Below are 17,240 nucleotides of genomic sequence, written 5' to 3'. Positions count from 1 at the left end.
GGAGGCTGATGGGTTTAGGTTCCTCTGACCTCTGACCTCAAAATGCCCTACTTTCAAGGAAGGTAGCAGGGCCTCTGGTGTTGGAGTGACTTACTGTAGAACATGATGTCAAACATGTGACCCGTGACCCCAGGGTTGGTCATCCTGCCTGCCCAGACACACCTCTATGCTCATCACTCCTGCTAACAGCTGCATATGCCAGAAGACGCACCTGGATCTGTCAACACCTCAGGTGTCAGCAGTAGTATATAACACACATTCAAGTGTGTGTGTGTGTGTGTGCGCGCATGTGTGGGAGACACTCGAAGCACACACACACACACACACACACACACACACACACACACACACACACACACACACAGTATGAGTTTACACAGGCTTGTAAATGCCTTAGATTGTTGTCCGCAGACGAATGAAGCCATAAAGAATCCATAATGAGTGTCTGAGTAGACTTTAAACACAACAGTGTGTGTGTGTGTGTGTGTGTGTGTGTACTACTGTGCAAAAATGTGCTTAATTGAACGTGAACATTTTAATTACTATGTTGTTTGTGCCAGAGAGGAAGAAGAGAATCGGGAGGGAGGGACGAGGTTAAAGTACAAGAGTGGTAAATGAGCATTCAGAGAGAGAGAGGGAGAGAGAGAGAGCGAGAGAGAGTGAGAGAGAGAGAGAGAGAGAGAGAGAGAGAGAGAGCGGGGGAAGAGGAGGTCTTTGTAGCCTGGGGATGATTGTGGATTGAGAACAGGTCAGGATATTGGAAACAGCATGTGAAAGCCACCTTAGGCAGGCTAAGCCTTATACTGTATTGTTTGTGTGTGTGTGTGTGTGTGTGTGCGTGTGTGTGTGTGTGTGTGTGTGTGTGTGTGTGTGTGTGTGCATGTGTGCGTGCGTGCGTGCGCGTTTGCATCAGAAGCTGTGTCCAATGTTCTGACAGCTCTCAAAAACTCCATTCACCCTACTAGGGGGGCGCAGTGCTTTAACTGTACAATACTATATACATGCAGTCCATTTACCATTTAACATGTCTTGTAGGACACTGTGACATCACATTGAAATAGACCACATAGACCTAATAGGTAACACTTTACAATAAGACTACATTAATAAGCATTAGTTAATTCATTATTAAGCATTAAGTAACAGTTAACTAATGTCTCTATTAACCATTTACTAATGTTATTTAGGTTAACTAAGGTTAACTCACCTAACCCTAACCCTAACCTTAACTAAGGTATTAATTAACATTAATAACCCTAAACTAACCCTAAATAAGCATTAGTTAACAGTTAACTAATGTTTTTTGTGACCTTTATTGTAAAGTGTGACCACGTAATCTGAATCAGGCAGCAGCAGAATGTCTGTCTGTCTGACATTACAAAGGCTCAGACAAGATTTTTTGTTCAACAGAGAGCAGGGACATCACAGAGGTGCTAACTGATACATCTGTGCAACATCGAAAACACATTGTAAACAGGTACTGAGAATAATCCACATGGTTTTCATAATACGACAACATGTCAACGTGAATGGATGAGTGGAATATTCAGAGGCAGTGATCTTCCGACTCTTTACATTTTCAAAACTCTTGTCAACATGCAGTTTGCCCGACTCATAAACGCCCTGGGAGTTGACGGTGTTGTCGACATAAACCTAACCCAAACACAGAAATCTTCCCGGAAGTCGGAGGGTCTTTGTAGCAGTCGGTGTCACTGAATAATGCAGTGCTGTACGGCCCCCTGCTGATGGGGGCCAGAGGGTATACGTATCTCCGAGAGACATTATTTTGCACTTTTACATTACAGACAGCATTTGTGCACTTTTAACATGTTTTTATCCTCTAGCCCACTTCCCCTTAAGTGGCTGCTGTCACTACTCAGGCCGCCACTGTAAAGACAAATCTGTACTTAATTGACTTGCCTGTTGAAATAAAGATTCAATAAAATAAAAAAAGACATCTTTTCCGGAGACTCCGGGACAGGAAATGCTATTGTGTGGCTTTTACAGCCAGAGGAGTTCAAATTTACTGTGACGGTTAACCTGGATCCCGTCCAGGAGTGTGATATTGCTTAGCTGCAGAATGGTGGAGATACGGATGTCTTCATTCACCGCTCTGCATGGCCAGAACAAGAGCGTGTGAGAGAGACACAGGGAATGAGGATAAGAGATTAACTGCGACCGAGAGGGTGAAATATGAGAAAGAGAGAGAGAGAGAGAGAGAAACGGTGGACGTTCCGTGGGGTACTGACAGAGGGGGGTGTTTTGGAGTAGAACAAGCAACAGAACTGTGGTAAAGAGCCTGCAGAGCAGATTGCCTCATATTGGAGGGGGGTGTGCCACGCAAACAACAGGTGGTACCGAATCCAACATTGCGCAAACGCCCACTTTTCCCCTCACTCATACGTTATCACGAGGCAGACAGTAATCCTATCACACACACACACACACACACACACACACACACACACACACACACACACACACACACACATGATCTGTGCCCTTTACTAGGGAAGCACCCTATGGAGGGTTCCTAACCCAGGACATCATTAAGAAGAAATGAGCATATAAATAGTGCACACTGGGTAATGAGACAATGGGGCGGTGCGGGGGGGGGGGGGGGGGGGTTCGCCCTGTCAGCAGAGAGGCAGAGGGAGAGGGGATTAAGGACCAGTGGGGCAGGGTAGTAGAGAACCCTCGCCCCCAACCCTCTCCTCTGGGTCTGTGCGAAGGACTACGCTGCCCTTGACTCAGTCCATCCTTGGTTGGGTATCAGCTGCAGCTCTCTGACATTCTCTGAGGCTTTCTCCCTGGTGACAGACATGGGTCGGAGCAGAATAATAGATTCTTGACACGCTTTTTTCTGTCTCGACAGGCTCAACAGGAGCGCGGCACTCACTATGCACTCCACTGGGCTTCTTTCAAAGGCTGCCTGTCCGCGAGCGCTGGCAATGATTGTAATTGGGGAGATTTTAACCACTGTTTTTCCATCTCTCTCTCCCTCTCTCCCCATCTCTCTCTCTCTCTCTCTCCCTCCCACTCAAGGTGTCCTGGAGAGAACTGTCGAGGGGCAGGCCACTGCCCTCACAAAAGCCAAGACACTGTACAGGTCCTGCACCAATGAGAGTGAGTTTAGGGGCATTGGGGATAGGAGTGAATCAGGTCAATCTACCGACAGCTCACCTACAGCATGGGATCTGTCCATCGCCGAAGGGCTCCAGGTGATGGGAGGACCGGTGAGGCGGTGAGATTCATTCTGCTTTGTGTTTCCTTCTCTCCCAGGTCAGATTGAGCAGCTGGGAGGTTCTCCGCTGCTAGACATGCTGCCCGATCTGTTCGAGTGGCCCATAGCGACGGACGACTGGGAGACCAACCACGGTACAGTACAAGACCCCCTCCCGCTGCCCCGCCCCCGCCCCGACCCCTCCCCTCACCCGGCACGGCGGCTCACTTAACCTCTCCGCTGTCCTCTCCTCTGTTCTCTCCTCCCTTCTCGTCTCCTCTCCCCTCTCCTCTCACGTCATCTCTCCTCTCATGTCATCTCACCTCTCCCCTCTCCTCTCCTGTTCTCTCACCCCCCCCCTCTTATCTCCTCTCATCTCTCCTGTCCTCCCCTGTCCTCTCCTGTTCTCTCCTGTCCTCCCCTGTCCTCTCTTGTCCTCCCCTGTCCTCTCCTGTTCTCTCCTGTCCTCTCCTGTCCTCTCTTGTCCTCCCCTGTCCTCTCCTGTTCTCTCCTGTCCTCTCCATTCCTCCCCTGTCCTCTCTTGTCCTCTCTTGTCCTCCCCTGTCCTCTCTTGTCCTCTCCTCTCCACAGGTGCCAGGTGGAGGCTGGAAGACGTCATTGCCAGACTGAATGAGAGATACGGAACTCAAGTCTTGGTGAACTTTTTTGTCGGCACAGACGACAAAGACTCCAATTCGCACATCATTCATGTAGGTGTGCAAAAGTAACTGCCGCCTCTCTCACACAAAGCTCACGCTCTCGCCCTCCAACTTGCCAAAGGAACGTTTCTCAGTTGCCTTAAACAACGTTTGACCACATTTATTGCGAGCATGGATACCAACCAAGTTTTTTATGATAGCTGTATTTTATTGCGTTGGCTTGGGAATGAATGTGCGGATCTTGTTGTGCTTCTCTCCTCTCTGCCAGTTTGACCAGCAGACCAGCCTGGGGCTCCTGTCCAGAGATTACTACGTCTGCACTGGACACTATGCAGAGGTAGGCCAGTCCAGCTACACACACACACACACACACACACACACACACAGGCACACACACACACAGGCACACACAGGCACACACAGGCAAACACACGCACGCACACACACACACACACACACACACACACACACACACACACACACACACACACATTCCTCATCACACCAGTTACCAATCTGGGGCCTTGGCAGAACGTCCTGTTTATATCATCTGTGTTTTGGTTCTGGAATTGTACTTCTGGGTTTGGGTTTCAAACCCCATGCGGTTCCACTCAGAGATCCATCCAACAGGACACCTTGGGTCCCACACCGGAAAGCACACCCACACACACACACACACACACACACACACACACACACACGCACACACACACACACACACACACACCTCCTCACACACACACACACACACACACACACACACACACACACACACACACACACACACACACACACACACCTCCTTACACACCACCTGGCAAGGGGACTGAACCTCCTGTGATTGCCCTGAGATAAGATCGCTGGTGTGAGGGTATATTTGGGGGAGATGAGAACTGTCTTATCAATTTCCCAACTTGGCCTCATGTTGTTGTTGTTGGTGTTTGTGTGTGTGTGTGTGTGTGTGTGTGTGTGTGTGTGTGTGTGTGTGTGTGTGTGTGTGTGTGTGTGTGTGTGTGAGTGAGTGAGTGTGTGTGTGTGTGTGTCTGAGTGCGTGCGTATGTCTGTGGAGACAGGATAGATCTGGAAGTAAGGCCAATCTAAAGCAGATGGTGATGCGTTTCTACTGGACATCCTCTTGTGTGTGCTGGTGTGTGTGTGTGTATATGTATGTAATCTATTTAAGATTACACAGATGCGGTAACAGCACTCCTTGCTCCACTAATGAGAAACAGAACAGTCAGATTTCATTTAAAACGTTTTGCGCGTGTGTGTGTGTGTGTATGTGTGTGTGTTTGTCATCTCCACCCAGGCGTGTCGGGCCTATGAACAGTTCATGATCGACGTGGCCACGCTGATCCGCACCGACCGAGGCCTGGCGGTCAACGAGAGCCTGATCAGGGAGGACGTCCTCAGGGCCATGGAACTGGAGAAGGACATCGCCAACGTGAGTTCCTCCATAGCTGCTCCATTCACATCTGGTCCTGATTCACGGTGCAACACCAGCCCTCATCTGCCACTGTGTCATGAATGGGACTGGGATAGGGCAGGGCTTCCTGCAGGTTGGAGTTTATGGTTTGACAGACAGACATTGCTGGGCTGTTTTGAAGCTTATTTAATACAATTGGTCAATTGTCAACGTGACATTTTGGGGGAGGCAGTGGCCAACCTTGCACTCCCCTAGAGCCGGCTCTGAACAGGGAGGGGCGTCACACCTGGATGTCATGGCTGCTGACACCTCTGTCTCTCTGGACAGGGACCAGGACTAGTTGATACATCCCCCTGTAGGTCAAACATGCCTCTCTTCCATTCTGAACAGGCCCAGTCCTAGACAGCCATGTGTGGCCTTGAAACCAGCTGCACTACACACACACACACACACACACACACACACACACACACACACACACACACACACACACACACACACACACACACACACACACACACTAGGTCAGATACAGTTAGCTCATACTGTAGCTCTGCTATGCTGTTGACTTTTACAAGGTTGGCATGCCAACATTTACAACATTGCCACCCCCTGGGTCTCAGACCATGTGTGTTACTGTTGGAGATGTATCTGGGCCGACATTGTAGCTTGTGTTTTTGTTTGTGTATTTTATATGTTTGTTTTTGTGCGTGTGTTTGTTTGTGTGTGTGTACGTCTTTCCATGTGTGTGTCAATGGTCACTAACAGACATTTTATGATGTGGTAAGCCTCTCCCTCTCTCCCTCTCTTTCTGTTTCTCTCTCCTGCTCTCTCCATCACTCTGTCTCTAGCCCTCTCCATGTCGCTCTCCCATTCTCCCTCTGTCTCTCTCTGTCCCCCTCCCTCCCTCCCTCTCTCTCTCTCTCTCTCTCTCTCCCTCTCTCTCTCTCTCTCTCTCTCTCTCTCTCTCTCCCTCTCAATTCAATTCAATTCAATGAGGCTTTATTGGCATGACCACACAAAATATAGTATTGCCAAAGTACACAGCACAATGTAGTGCATTTGTATAATACATTTAAGTAGTAAAATATATAATATTAAAATAAATAATAATAAAAAACAAAACAAAGAACAGGAATCTTATGTTTACATAACTGATGCACGCTAGAACAATATCAATATAACAACAATGGCCGCGTTTCCCGAAGAAGAACCTTCTTAAGGAGTTAAGAATGGTCCAAAGAAGAGGTCTGCTGAGACGGAGCCTTAAGAAGAGAGTGTTTCCTGAACAACTTCTTAGAGCCCTTCTTAATGCCCTTCTTAGCACCGCGCTTAAGAAGCTTCTTTACAGGAGCTGTCCACCACCTCGGTACTGAAAACAAAACAATCGATGCCAGGCTAATCGATTGTTCCACATAATTGCATGCTCCCAAATAAAATGTTGATGTACTTACCCCCATCAATAAAATCATGCTAAAAATGAACAAGCGGGGAAATGAGGCGCCCGAACACGATTCTAATACTAATTGCGAACTGAATCCACACATCCCCCATTCCCCTGCTGTTCTGCCTACCTATTCTATGCAGGGTAACGTTATGTCCCATTAATTTGCAATGTGTTTGTAATGTGCTAAACAAATTAAATAGCACTGCTCGCATTGCCCATTACAAATATGAAACACCAGTGACAAGCCTACCGTACTGTAGTTCCCCCACAAAAGTGCCATTACGCACGCAGCAGAATGTCTGAAAACATCAACTGATGCAAATAATGTCCAATAACCTGGATAAAAATCTGAAAAATAAGTCAATGAAAACATAAAATGAAATATAACATTACATGATGCCGTGACCCCAACAAACATAACGGGGAAAATAGATATGCAAAGAGAGCAGGAGTTGAAGCCATGCCCACCAAATATCAACAGCTCACCTACTGTATGCACGGGTCAATGCGAGACCCTGTGACCGGTAGGCTAGAAATAATAGGCCACAAAGGACACATTCAAGATGGCACAACAAACTGCATGTAGCCTATAAGCAACAAAAAATGGCCTAGCTGATAAGAGTATGAATACATCAAATCAAATCAAACTTTATTTATATAACACATTTCATACACAGAGGCAACACAATGCGCTTTACAGAGAGCAATTGTAGGGTGAGCATAGGTCCCACCCCTACATGTTCCAGAGGGATGCAAAAAAAAACAGTTTCACCCGGGGGCCAGAAAAGAATGTAAAAATATTTCCCTGACTTCTCTCAACGAGACGATCAAGCAAGCTCCTGGAAAATGTTTGTCTATTGGCTAAGAATATTTACAGAGCAGTAAACATGGGCTAAATACTTCATAAGAGAGACATGACAAGAGTGCACACTCTCCTGGGCCTGCTACAGGGTGGCCTGCAGGAGACAGGGGGAGTCCACAGGACCTGTTTAGAGTAGACGATGGCAATACACTAGGGAGGAGGACAGGGTTAGTGGCTGTACTGGACATCCGTAGCAGACACGGGGGTATCTATTGGACTCAGGGTGGTCTGCGGGTGACAGTGGGGCATCCACTGGACCTGGTTAGAAGGTAGGAGAGAGAGAGAGGCTCTAGGGAGAGGGGAGGCAGAAAAGGGTTAGTAGCACACAGAGCCATAAAAGCAACACAGATATTAAATCAGAACATGCCAGTTGCAGGGCAACCAGCATCTGTATTCACATCTAAATATACACACAGTACATAATAGGATATGCACCAATGTATACAGAGGATTCACAAGCAGGCTACATGGCCAAACCGTGGTGGCCTGCAATCCAATGCACCAATTCCCCATTGCTTGTGTGTGTGTGATGACAAACAACAGGTGTATCCAAGTGGCAATCACATCCAATTACGCACAGCTATTGGTTAATGCAGACTATAGTGTATGATGATCCGGGGGTAGTTGCACACATTTGATGGGGATGAACTACTGTATCTCATGTGCATGCAGATGTGGGATGGTTGCAGAATAATCATGGCCATGATGTTAAACTTAATTAAACTTTATTTATTTCAGACATGGACTGCAGCTCAAATTGCTTTATGTATAAAGCCTGGTAAATTAGGAGGCAGTAGGCCTTCATCAAATAGCGAGAACAACTACAGAGCAGCATCAAAATTAAAATATAATCGATCTTGGGTTCTGTGAAAGGTGCTAGGCCTATATAAATCCACATGATTCTTATTAGAAAAGACATCCATTCCGAATAGAGGGATATATATATAGCCTATGGTAAAACATTTAAAACATACAGGTATGTAACCATGTTACATAGAGGATAGATTTTCAAATTTTCCCCAATTTTAAACACTAAAGGGTGCATGAAAGAAAGGAAAAAGGGGAAAACACAATAAGATGAACAGTGTGCATTAGATTAATGCCTTCTTTTGCCTGACATGGCTGGATCTGCGAGCGTTTGGTCGCTAAGAGGAGTGTTAAGAACGCCCCAGACCCTTCTTACAAGTCCTTCTTAACGAAAGAACGTCTTCAGCTAAGAAGCATTTCGGGAAACACATTTGCTTCTTTCGGGAGCCTTAAGAAGACTCAAAGAGCTTCTTAGCGCTAAGAAGGGTTTCGGGAAACGCGGCCAATAGCAATGGGGATCACATTCTCAAGATACAAAACATTTTTGTGTCTTTTGTGTGTGTGTGTGTGTGTGTGTGTGTGTATACATATAGTGTGTGTGTGTGTGTGTGTGTGTGTGTGTGTGTGTGTGTGTGTGTGTGTGTGTGTGTGTATGTATGTATGATGACGTATATTGCTGGTGAGGTGTGTGTGCGGGGATGGGGCATCACATTATCAACATATAAACAATAGATATCATAAACAATACAACAATAATAATCATAAATATAACAACAGTGTGTGCGTGTGTGCGTGTGTGTGTGTGTGTGTGTGTGTGTGTGTGTGTGCGCGCGTGCATGTGCGCATGCGTGCGGTCGGGGTGGGGGGGTGGGGAGGGGGTCACTCACTGTCCCTCAAAGTGTGGCAGTTAAAGACATATTCTGTTGCTAGACTGCAGCTCTCTATGTGCTCCCCCAACAGGATTAGTATGTTATTGATGTTGGTTAAGTGGTCAAAATCGATGTTTGTTGGATGGATGTTTGTATTTGAATTTGGGGAAATATTTAGTTCGGGCTGGCTGGAGTTTTGTGCATTCGGTGAGGAAGTGCAGCTCTGTCTCAACTTTGTTTTCATTGCATAGCTGGCAGGACCACTCCTCTTGGGGAAGCCATGATTTTTTGTATTGGCCTGTTTCGATGGCCAGGCTGTGTTCACTGAGTCTGTACTTAATCAAGGTATTTCTGTTTTTAGTATCACTACAAAGACCACCTCTTTCCCCGCTCTCTCTCTCTCTGTCTCTCTCTCTCTCTCTTCACCCCAGGCCACTGATACGTCAGAGGACCGTAACAACCCAGTCCTGCTCTATAACAAGATGGAGCTAGGTGTTCTCAAAACCAACTTCACCTTAGAGTTTGACTCACGCGTAAGAACACACCTTTTAGGACTATTGTGAATTTCATTTTTAATGTCTGTATGTTTGTTTGTGTGTGTGTGTGTGTGAGACAGAGAGTGTGAATGAATGAATGAATGAATGAAATAATGAAATAATGAATTTATTTATTTATTTATTTATTTATTTATTTATTTATTTATTTATTTATTTATTTATTTATTTATTTATTTATTTATTTATCCATCCATCCATCTTCATCCGCTTATCCGGGGTCGGGTCGCGGAGGCAGCTTTTCCAGCAGGGGGCCCCAGACATCCCTTTCCCTGGCAGCATCAACCAGCTCTGCCTGGGGAATCTTTAGCCGCTCCCAGGCCAGTGCGGAGATGTAATCCCGCCACCTAGTCCTGGGTCTACCCCGCGGCCTCCTCCCAGCCGGACATGCCTGGAACACCTCCCTAGGGAGGCGCCCAGGAGGCATCCTCACTAGATTCCCGAACCACCTCAACTGGCTCCTTTCGACGCAAAGGAGCAGCGGCTCTACTCCGAGTCTCTCCCGGATGACTGAACTTCTCACCCGATCTCTCAGGGAGACCCCAGCCACCCTCCGGAGAAAACTCATTGCGGCCGCTTGTATCCATGATCTCGTTCTTTCGGTCATGACCCATCCTTCATGACCATAGGTGAGGGTGGGGACGAAGATAGACCGGTAGATCGAGAGCTTTGCCTTTTGGCTCAGCTCTCTTTTCGTCACAACAGTGCGGTAAAGCGACTGCAGAACTGCACCAGCTGCTCTGATTCTCGGGCCAAGCTCCCTCTCCATGGTTCCCTCACTCGTGAACAAGACCCCCAGATACTTGAACTCCTTCACTTGGGGTAAGGACTCATTTCCACTCGGAGCGGACAGACCACTGGTTTCCTGCTGAGAACCATGGCCTCAGACTTAGCAGTGCTGATTCTCATCCCAGCCGCTTCACACTCAGTTGCGAACCTATCCAGAGAGTGCTAGAGGTCGCAGGCAGATGAAGCCATCAGGACCACATCATCTGCAAACAGCAGCGACGTAATCCCCAGATCACCGAACTGCAAACCCACCTCCGCGCGGCTACGCCTCGATATCCTGTCCATGAAAATCACAAACAGGATTGGTGACAAAGCGCAGCCCTGGCGGAGGCCAACCCCCACCGGAAAGGAAGACGACTTACTGCCGAGGACACGGACACAGCTCTCGCTCTGGTTGTACAGGGATTGGATGGCCCTAAGTAGGGATCCCCTCACCCCATACTCCCGTATAACCCTCCACAAGACCTCTTGAGGGACCTGGTCATAAGCCTTCTCCAAGTCCACAAAACACATGTAGACAGGTTGGGCAAACTCCCAAGCCCCCTCCAAGATCCTTGCGAGTGTGAAGAGCTGGTCGGTGGTTCCATGACCAGGACGAAATCCGCATTGTTCCTCCTTGGAGTACACTTCCCTGGGAGGCTGAGTAATGTGATGCCTCTATAATTGGCACGCACCCTCTGGTCCCCTTTTTTGAATATTGGGACCACCACCCCAGTCTGCCACTCCCTTGGCACTGACCCAGACTTCCACGCAATATTAAAGAGGCGTGTCAATCAAGACAGCCCCTCAACACCCAGCGCCTTCAGCATTTCTGGATGGATCTCATCAGTCCCTGTGGCTTTGCCACTGTGGAGTTGTTTGACTACCTCAGTGACCTCCTCCAGGGAAATTGACGATCATCTTCCGGCTCTGCCTCGATCGTAGAGGGTGCAGGAGTTCCTCAAAGTGCGCCTTCCAACGCTCAACAACCTCCTCAGTTGAGGTCAGCAGTGTCCCTTCCTTGCTGTATACAGCTTGGATGGTCCCCCGCTTTCCCTTCCTGAGGTGTCTGATGGTCTTCCAGAAACACTTTGGTGCCGACCGAAAGTCCTTCTCCATGGTTTCTCCGAACTCCTCCCACACCCGCTGCTTTGCCTTGGTTACGGCCGAAGCTGCAGCCCTCCGAGCCAGCCGATACCCTGCAACTGCTTCTGGAGGCCCCTGGGCTAACATACTGTATCCCGGAAGGCCTCCTTCTTCAGTCGGACGGCTTCCCTGACCACCGCTGTCCACCACGGTGTCCTAGGGTTACCGCCCCTTGAGGTACCTATGGCCCTCAGGCCGCCGCTCCCAGCCGCAGCTTCAGCAATGGAGGCTTTGAACACCGACCGGCTTTGAACACCGACCACTCATGCTCGATGTCCCCAACCTCCACAGGGATGCCAGAGAAGCTCTGCCGGAGGTGGCAGTTGAAATCTCTCCGGACAGGCTTATTTATTTATTTATTTATTAACTAATTGATATTTATTTTCATGTCTGGTCATACACATGACCGATCCCACATGGGATTATTCAGACACCTTCATTTATACATAACAGATGTGTGTATGCATGTGTTTCTTTCTATTCTCTATGCCTACACATGCCTCTCTGTCTCTCTGTGATCCTATAGGCGTTTAACTGGAGTTACTTCACTAATAAGATCATGGAGACAGTCAACATCACTATTCCTGACACGGAGCAGGTGATCAACTACGCACCTAACTACTTCAGGAGACTCAACTCTGTTCTGGACAAGTATAACAAGAGGTGTGTGTGTGTGTTTGTGTATGTGCAAGAGGATGTGTATGTTGGGGTGTGTCTTTTATTGTGGTATTCTACTTCTCCTCTCTCCCAGAGACCTGCAGAACTACATGGTGTGGCGTTTCGTCATGAACATGGTGGTGGGTCTGAGCCGAACGTACAGGGACACCAGGAAAGCCTTCCGCAAGGTACTGCACCAAAACAGCGATTTATTAAAGGTGTAGTGCGCTATTTTAGACATTTAGCCCTATTTATGATATGTCTAACATCAATCTGAAACATACCGTAGAGACCATAATTTCACTGATCGCTGTGGCCAGGGCATGTCAATGTGTAGCTTTGTGTAGCTTTTTCCGACACGGGAATCTCTTGGTTTAATATGACTTGATCTCAGTATGCTATGCTGAAAAGTAAAGGCGTCTTGCTAACTGAATGTTGAAACAACAGCTACATTTGAATTTGATTTCGCTGACTGCATTACGTCACTACGTAAACTTCCGCTCTGTCGCTACGAGAGTTTACAAAGAGCTAAAAGAGATTACTAGCTAGTAAACAGAAGAAGACAACAAAGAAGGGGACTTCACTCCTGTAACCTACAGCAGAACTATTTTACAATGGGATATATCATTTATAGCAGCAATGGTGCGCGAATGTGCAGTCCCCAGTTGTGGGAATAAAATGAATGCAACATCAAAACATCTCTTTTCACAGGCTTCCGTTCAAAGACCTAGATCGATTGAAACTTTGTCTCGTTGTTCTGGGGATCAACATAAACACTCAAATCCAAGTGCTTCGTAGGTCAGACTTTCGTGTTTGTGGAGTTCATTTCGATGAAAGTGATTTTACTAGCGGAACCCCCAGAGAAAGATCCCTATATAACACATCTGTTCCTCGTGTTGGACCAACAGCACTACCAAGTACACCAACCGGGGTAAGTTTTCAAAACAGTTATCAAAACAGCACATTGATATAGAGAGCCAGTGTGATTCCTATGACTGAATGCTGAGTCCAGAATGGTGCAACAGATTATTAATGTTATTTATAATTCTTGTCATGAACAGGTGACTTCCATTATGACACCATGCATACCCGCACACAACTCACCATCCTGGCCCATAACACCGACACAGACTACAGGCTGTTACAAAAGCAGGTAATGATCATAACGTGATATGTATTGTCATTTACATTTTTGTATACACAGAAAGTTATTATGAATTTGGAAACATTTGCTTCAATACTGAAATGCTTCTAATAATTACAGTATCTCATCCTCAGGCACTCAGATTCAACGTCACCTTCACAAAACAAACAAAGGACTGGTTTGCAAGAAAAGTACAAAGACGCTGCCTCCAAAGTGCAGCTCCCACCAATACCTGCAAACATTGCTACTGTGCCATGACCGCCAAAGGCAGAGGTCGTTGCTAGAAGCCAGTCGAGATTTCAAGTCACTGAGGAAGAAAATGACTGATGGTAGTAATTTGATGTGAATCTCCTCAGTGATTAGATCTCGTAGCTAATGGCAGGGCGTGTTGTTTACAAGCTTTATCCCATGTTTGTTTGAGTGAAAACAATAAAAAGTTAAATTGTTTTTAGAACATTTCTTTTGCTTGAATTGAATGCACCATACACAAAGATAGTTTACAATAGGGGTGAAGTGCCCCAGGCTTCGATTCAGCAAGTTATGTTACAGTATAATGAGACAATGTGTAGAATAAAAACAATACTTCATAGCATTTCAAAGGCGTCCACAGCCTCTTTGAACCCAACATATTCTCTGGTGGGGGAGGGGTATTTATCCCGAATAGCCCACACTATGCAGCTTGGCAGAAGTCGTCGGTTTTCACGGCCCAACTGCTCCTGTCCTCTCTTTGCCCACGTCAATACCAGACGGTAGGTAGGCTACCAGTCTGAGTTGTCTGTGAAAAAAAAAAAATATTAGTAATCAATTCCTTGGGGTTACATGTGTATCCTTCCAGTAGGCTCGTCTACGCAGTGTTTACTGTATGGCGTAACTTTACAATGTGGGCCAGACATATATTAGCTTATATTATACAACGGGTGCTTGGTAAAAAGCTGTTGTATGTGACATGATATACCACGGCAAAGCCTCTTTACAGTTCTATTTGAAATATTACTGCGCCTATAATTACACTACATACTCGCGTCATGAACCATCAAGCTTTGAGCCGTTGTACCGTCTTGTTTCACTGTTTCAACATTCCAATGTAATTTTCGCACTGACAGTCAGTTTATCACATCCTGATTTTTTTCCTTTACCATGGTATATAGGCCATATACCACACCCTCTCATGAGTTATTGCTTCATTATATTATAAGCTTTTAGCGTTAGGGAAAGGAACAGAATAGTTCTGTTTTGGTAGATGGGGTGTCCTACTGTATAAAAATCATAGCCTACTCAAATTTGAACAACTGAGCAATCAGTTCGTATAGGCATTTAGTCACATGCTGTATATCCTAAAGCACTTACGGTATTGAGAGCTTTGTTTGGTCCCTCCGGCCTGGGCCTCGGTTTCCAATTTATTTTCGGGTCATGGAAAAAAATATCTGAAACTTCCCGGCTTATTAGGGATGGAAAGTCTGTGTCCTCAGTTGCACGCGCTGGAGCTGATTCAGTGTCATCCCTGGATACATCCAAGTTTTCAAGCACATTTGGGTGCAAAAGGTCCCATTCCCTACAGCGCAAACTTCTGTGATGTCTTCTGTGGACATCTGTTTACACCAGAAGTCCCCCATTGTTCTAAGAATAGCAGGTGTGAGTTGATTGGCAGCCTCAGCTTCTTCCCTTGCGTGCCGATCATCCATCTCTTCCTTGTCTGTGTATTCAGGCTCAAATCTGTAGCCAGTGCTTGTAGCCAGCTCTTGGGGTTTTTCAACGTGTATTAGTATGCTTGGCCACTTCCATTGTAAAGAAATTTCGGACAAAAATCTCGATCTAACTCAATATTTGAGCAATCAGTGAAATTATGGTCTCTGTTTCAGATTGATGTTAGACATATAAATAGGGCTAAATGTCCAAAATAGCACACTACCCCTTTAATCTCTTACTCCTCATTCTCTTATTTAGTCTCTTATTCCTCCTCCACCTCCCCTTCTCCTCTTCTATCGCTTACTCCTCTACCTCCTTGTCTTCATCCTCCTCTTCAATCTCTTCCTACCTCCGCCATTCTACAGTGTAGTGGGAGTCTAAGGATGATAGATACATTCTTTCTTTCTTTCTTTCTTTCTTTCTTTCTTTCTTTCTTTCTTTCTTTCTTTCTTTCTTTCTTTCTTTCTTTCTTTCTTTCTTTCTTTCTTTCTTTCTTTCTTTCTTTCTTTCTTCCTTCCTTCCTTCCTTCCTGTGTGAGGAAATTGGGTATTTCAGCAGTGGAAAAATACAGCAGCAGTGGGGAAAAAATAGATTAAATAATATACATAGAGAATATACATAATAGATAATGCCGGGCTCACACTACAGGATATTTAAAATCCTAACAAATTTCGAAATCGGGTTACATCACGCACATAAGGAGAATCTTAACAGATATTCTTCTTGCGCATCACAAACAAGCACACACAGCAAGATTTTAAAATAACGGCTCAGCACACACTACAGGATCTTATCGTGCCCGAGGGAGCAACAAACCACTGGTCTCGCCGTCTCACTTGTAAAGTCGGGACGTAATAATCTTAAATATCAAACATGTTTGATATTATCAGGGCTGCCCCGATGGGTCTGCGAGCCGATCGGGAGGTTTAAGATTGGATCTGTAAATCCCTCACATTACAAGATAATCTGGGCCGATCATCGACCCCGACCAACGTTGCAGACCAGATTTCTCCTCCGATTGTCGGGAGGGGTGAATCGGGGATAAATCGGCCCAAAAATCCTGTAGTCTGAGCCCGGCATGAGGGGCGGCTGTGGCTCAGGAGGTAGATAGAGCGGGTTGTCCAATTACTGTAGGGTCGGCGGTTTGAATCCCGCCTCCCCCTCTCCACATGTCGAAGTGTCCTTGGACAAGACAAGGTATGTCCTCATTGCTCATTGCTACCGAATATTCCGGAATACTCAGGAAGGCACATAGGGACTAATTTTCTCTCATCCTTCTGAGCCCATCTTGGAGCCAAGCTAGTAAACGGGAAGGTTGTGGTGACCCGCTCTGTCGCCCCCTGCAGGCTCTGTCGGGCACCACGTCGGAGGCGGCGGTGTGGCGCCAGTGTGCTCTGTACGTGAACAGCAACATGGACAGCGCCGTGGGCCGACTGTACGTGGAAGAGGCCTTCTCAGGGGAGAGCAAAGACATGGTGAGCCGGATCTGTCCCGTGCGCCAAGCATGGAATTGCGCGTCCCAGTTTGTCTTCGTGTCATGCCCCTTTTCATTGGAAATGTGTGTGTGTGTCTGTGTGTGTGTGTGTGTCTGTGTCTGTGTGTGTGTGTGTGTGCACCCAAGCCTTGTACTTGTTAAGAATGTTTTCTTCTACTTAGTTAGAGGAGCTGAGCAGTGTCCTCTAGTGAGAACCTTTCACACCGCATACATCTCAATTGCACGTGTGCGTGCGTATGTGAGAGGGTATCCCTAACACCTGTCATAATGCTGACACATGATACTGACACACTCGCACACTGTGTGTGTGTGTGTGTGTATGTGTGTGTGTGTGTGAGAGAGAGGGTATCTCTAACACCTGTCATAATGCTGCCAGTTTCGCACACAGTAAATCTATGTCACGCTCTGGACTGCTGTAAACATAGGCATGTGAATGTTCCTTCACACCCCAATACAGGGCCGTGTGTGTGTGTGGTGTGTGTGTGTGCGTGCGCGCG

The 17,240-nt window shown here is 46.6% G+C and overlaps 1 protein-coding gene across 1 annotated transcript in view; it reads left to right on the top strand.

The window, feature by feature from the left end:
* LOC311311149 (neprilysin-like) overlaps positions 1–17,240 on the top strand; it is a gene marked incomplete at both ends in the record, with an annotated part of 41,642 nt that overhangs the window by 16,009 nt on the left and 8,393 nt on the right. The window contains 9 exons of the mRNA XM_084440799.1: positions 3,046–3,126; positions 3,283–3,378; positions 3,815–3,933; positions 4,151–4,219; positions 5,192–5,326; positions 9,725–9,826; positions 12,288–12,424; positions 12,513–12,606; positions 16,595–16,723. Coding sequence (XP_084296925.1) covers positions 3,046–3,126; positions 3,283–3,378; positions 3,815–3,933; positions 4,151–4,219; positions 5,192–5,326; positions 9,725–9,826; positions 12,288–12,424; positions 12,513–12,606; positions 16,595–16,723 — 962 coding nt within the window. The remainder of the gene's footprint in view (positions 1–3,045; positions 3,127–3,282; positions 3,379–3,814; positions 3,934–4,150; positions 4,220–5,191; positions 5,327–9,724; positions 9,827–12,287; positions 12,425–12,512; positions 12,607–16,594; positions 16,724–17,240) is intronic.

Source organism: Borostomias antarcticus (genome assembly GCF_949987555.1).
Source record: "Borostomias antarcticus genome assembly, chromosome: 1".
In the NCBI taxonomy this organism is placed as follows: domain Eukaryota; kingdom Metazoa; phylum Chordata; class Actinopteri; order Stomiiformes; family Stomiidae; genus Borostomias; species Borostomias antarcticus.
Note: the sequence above shows the minus strand (reverse complement) of the source record. Positions and strands in the feature narration are given on the sequence as shown.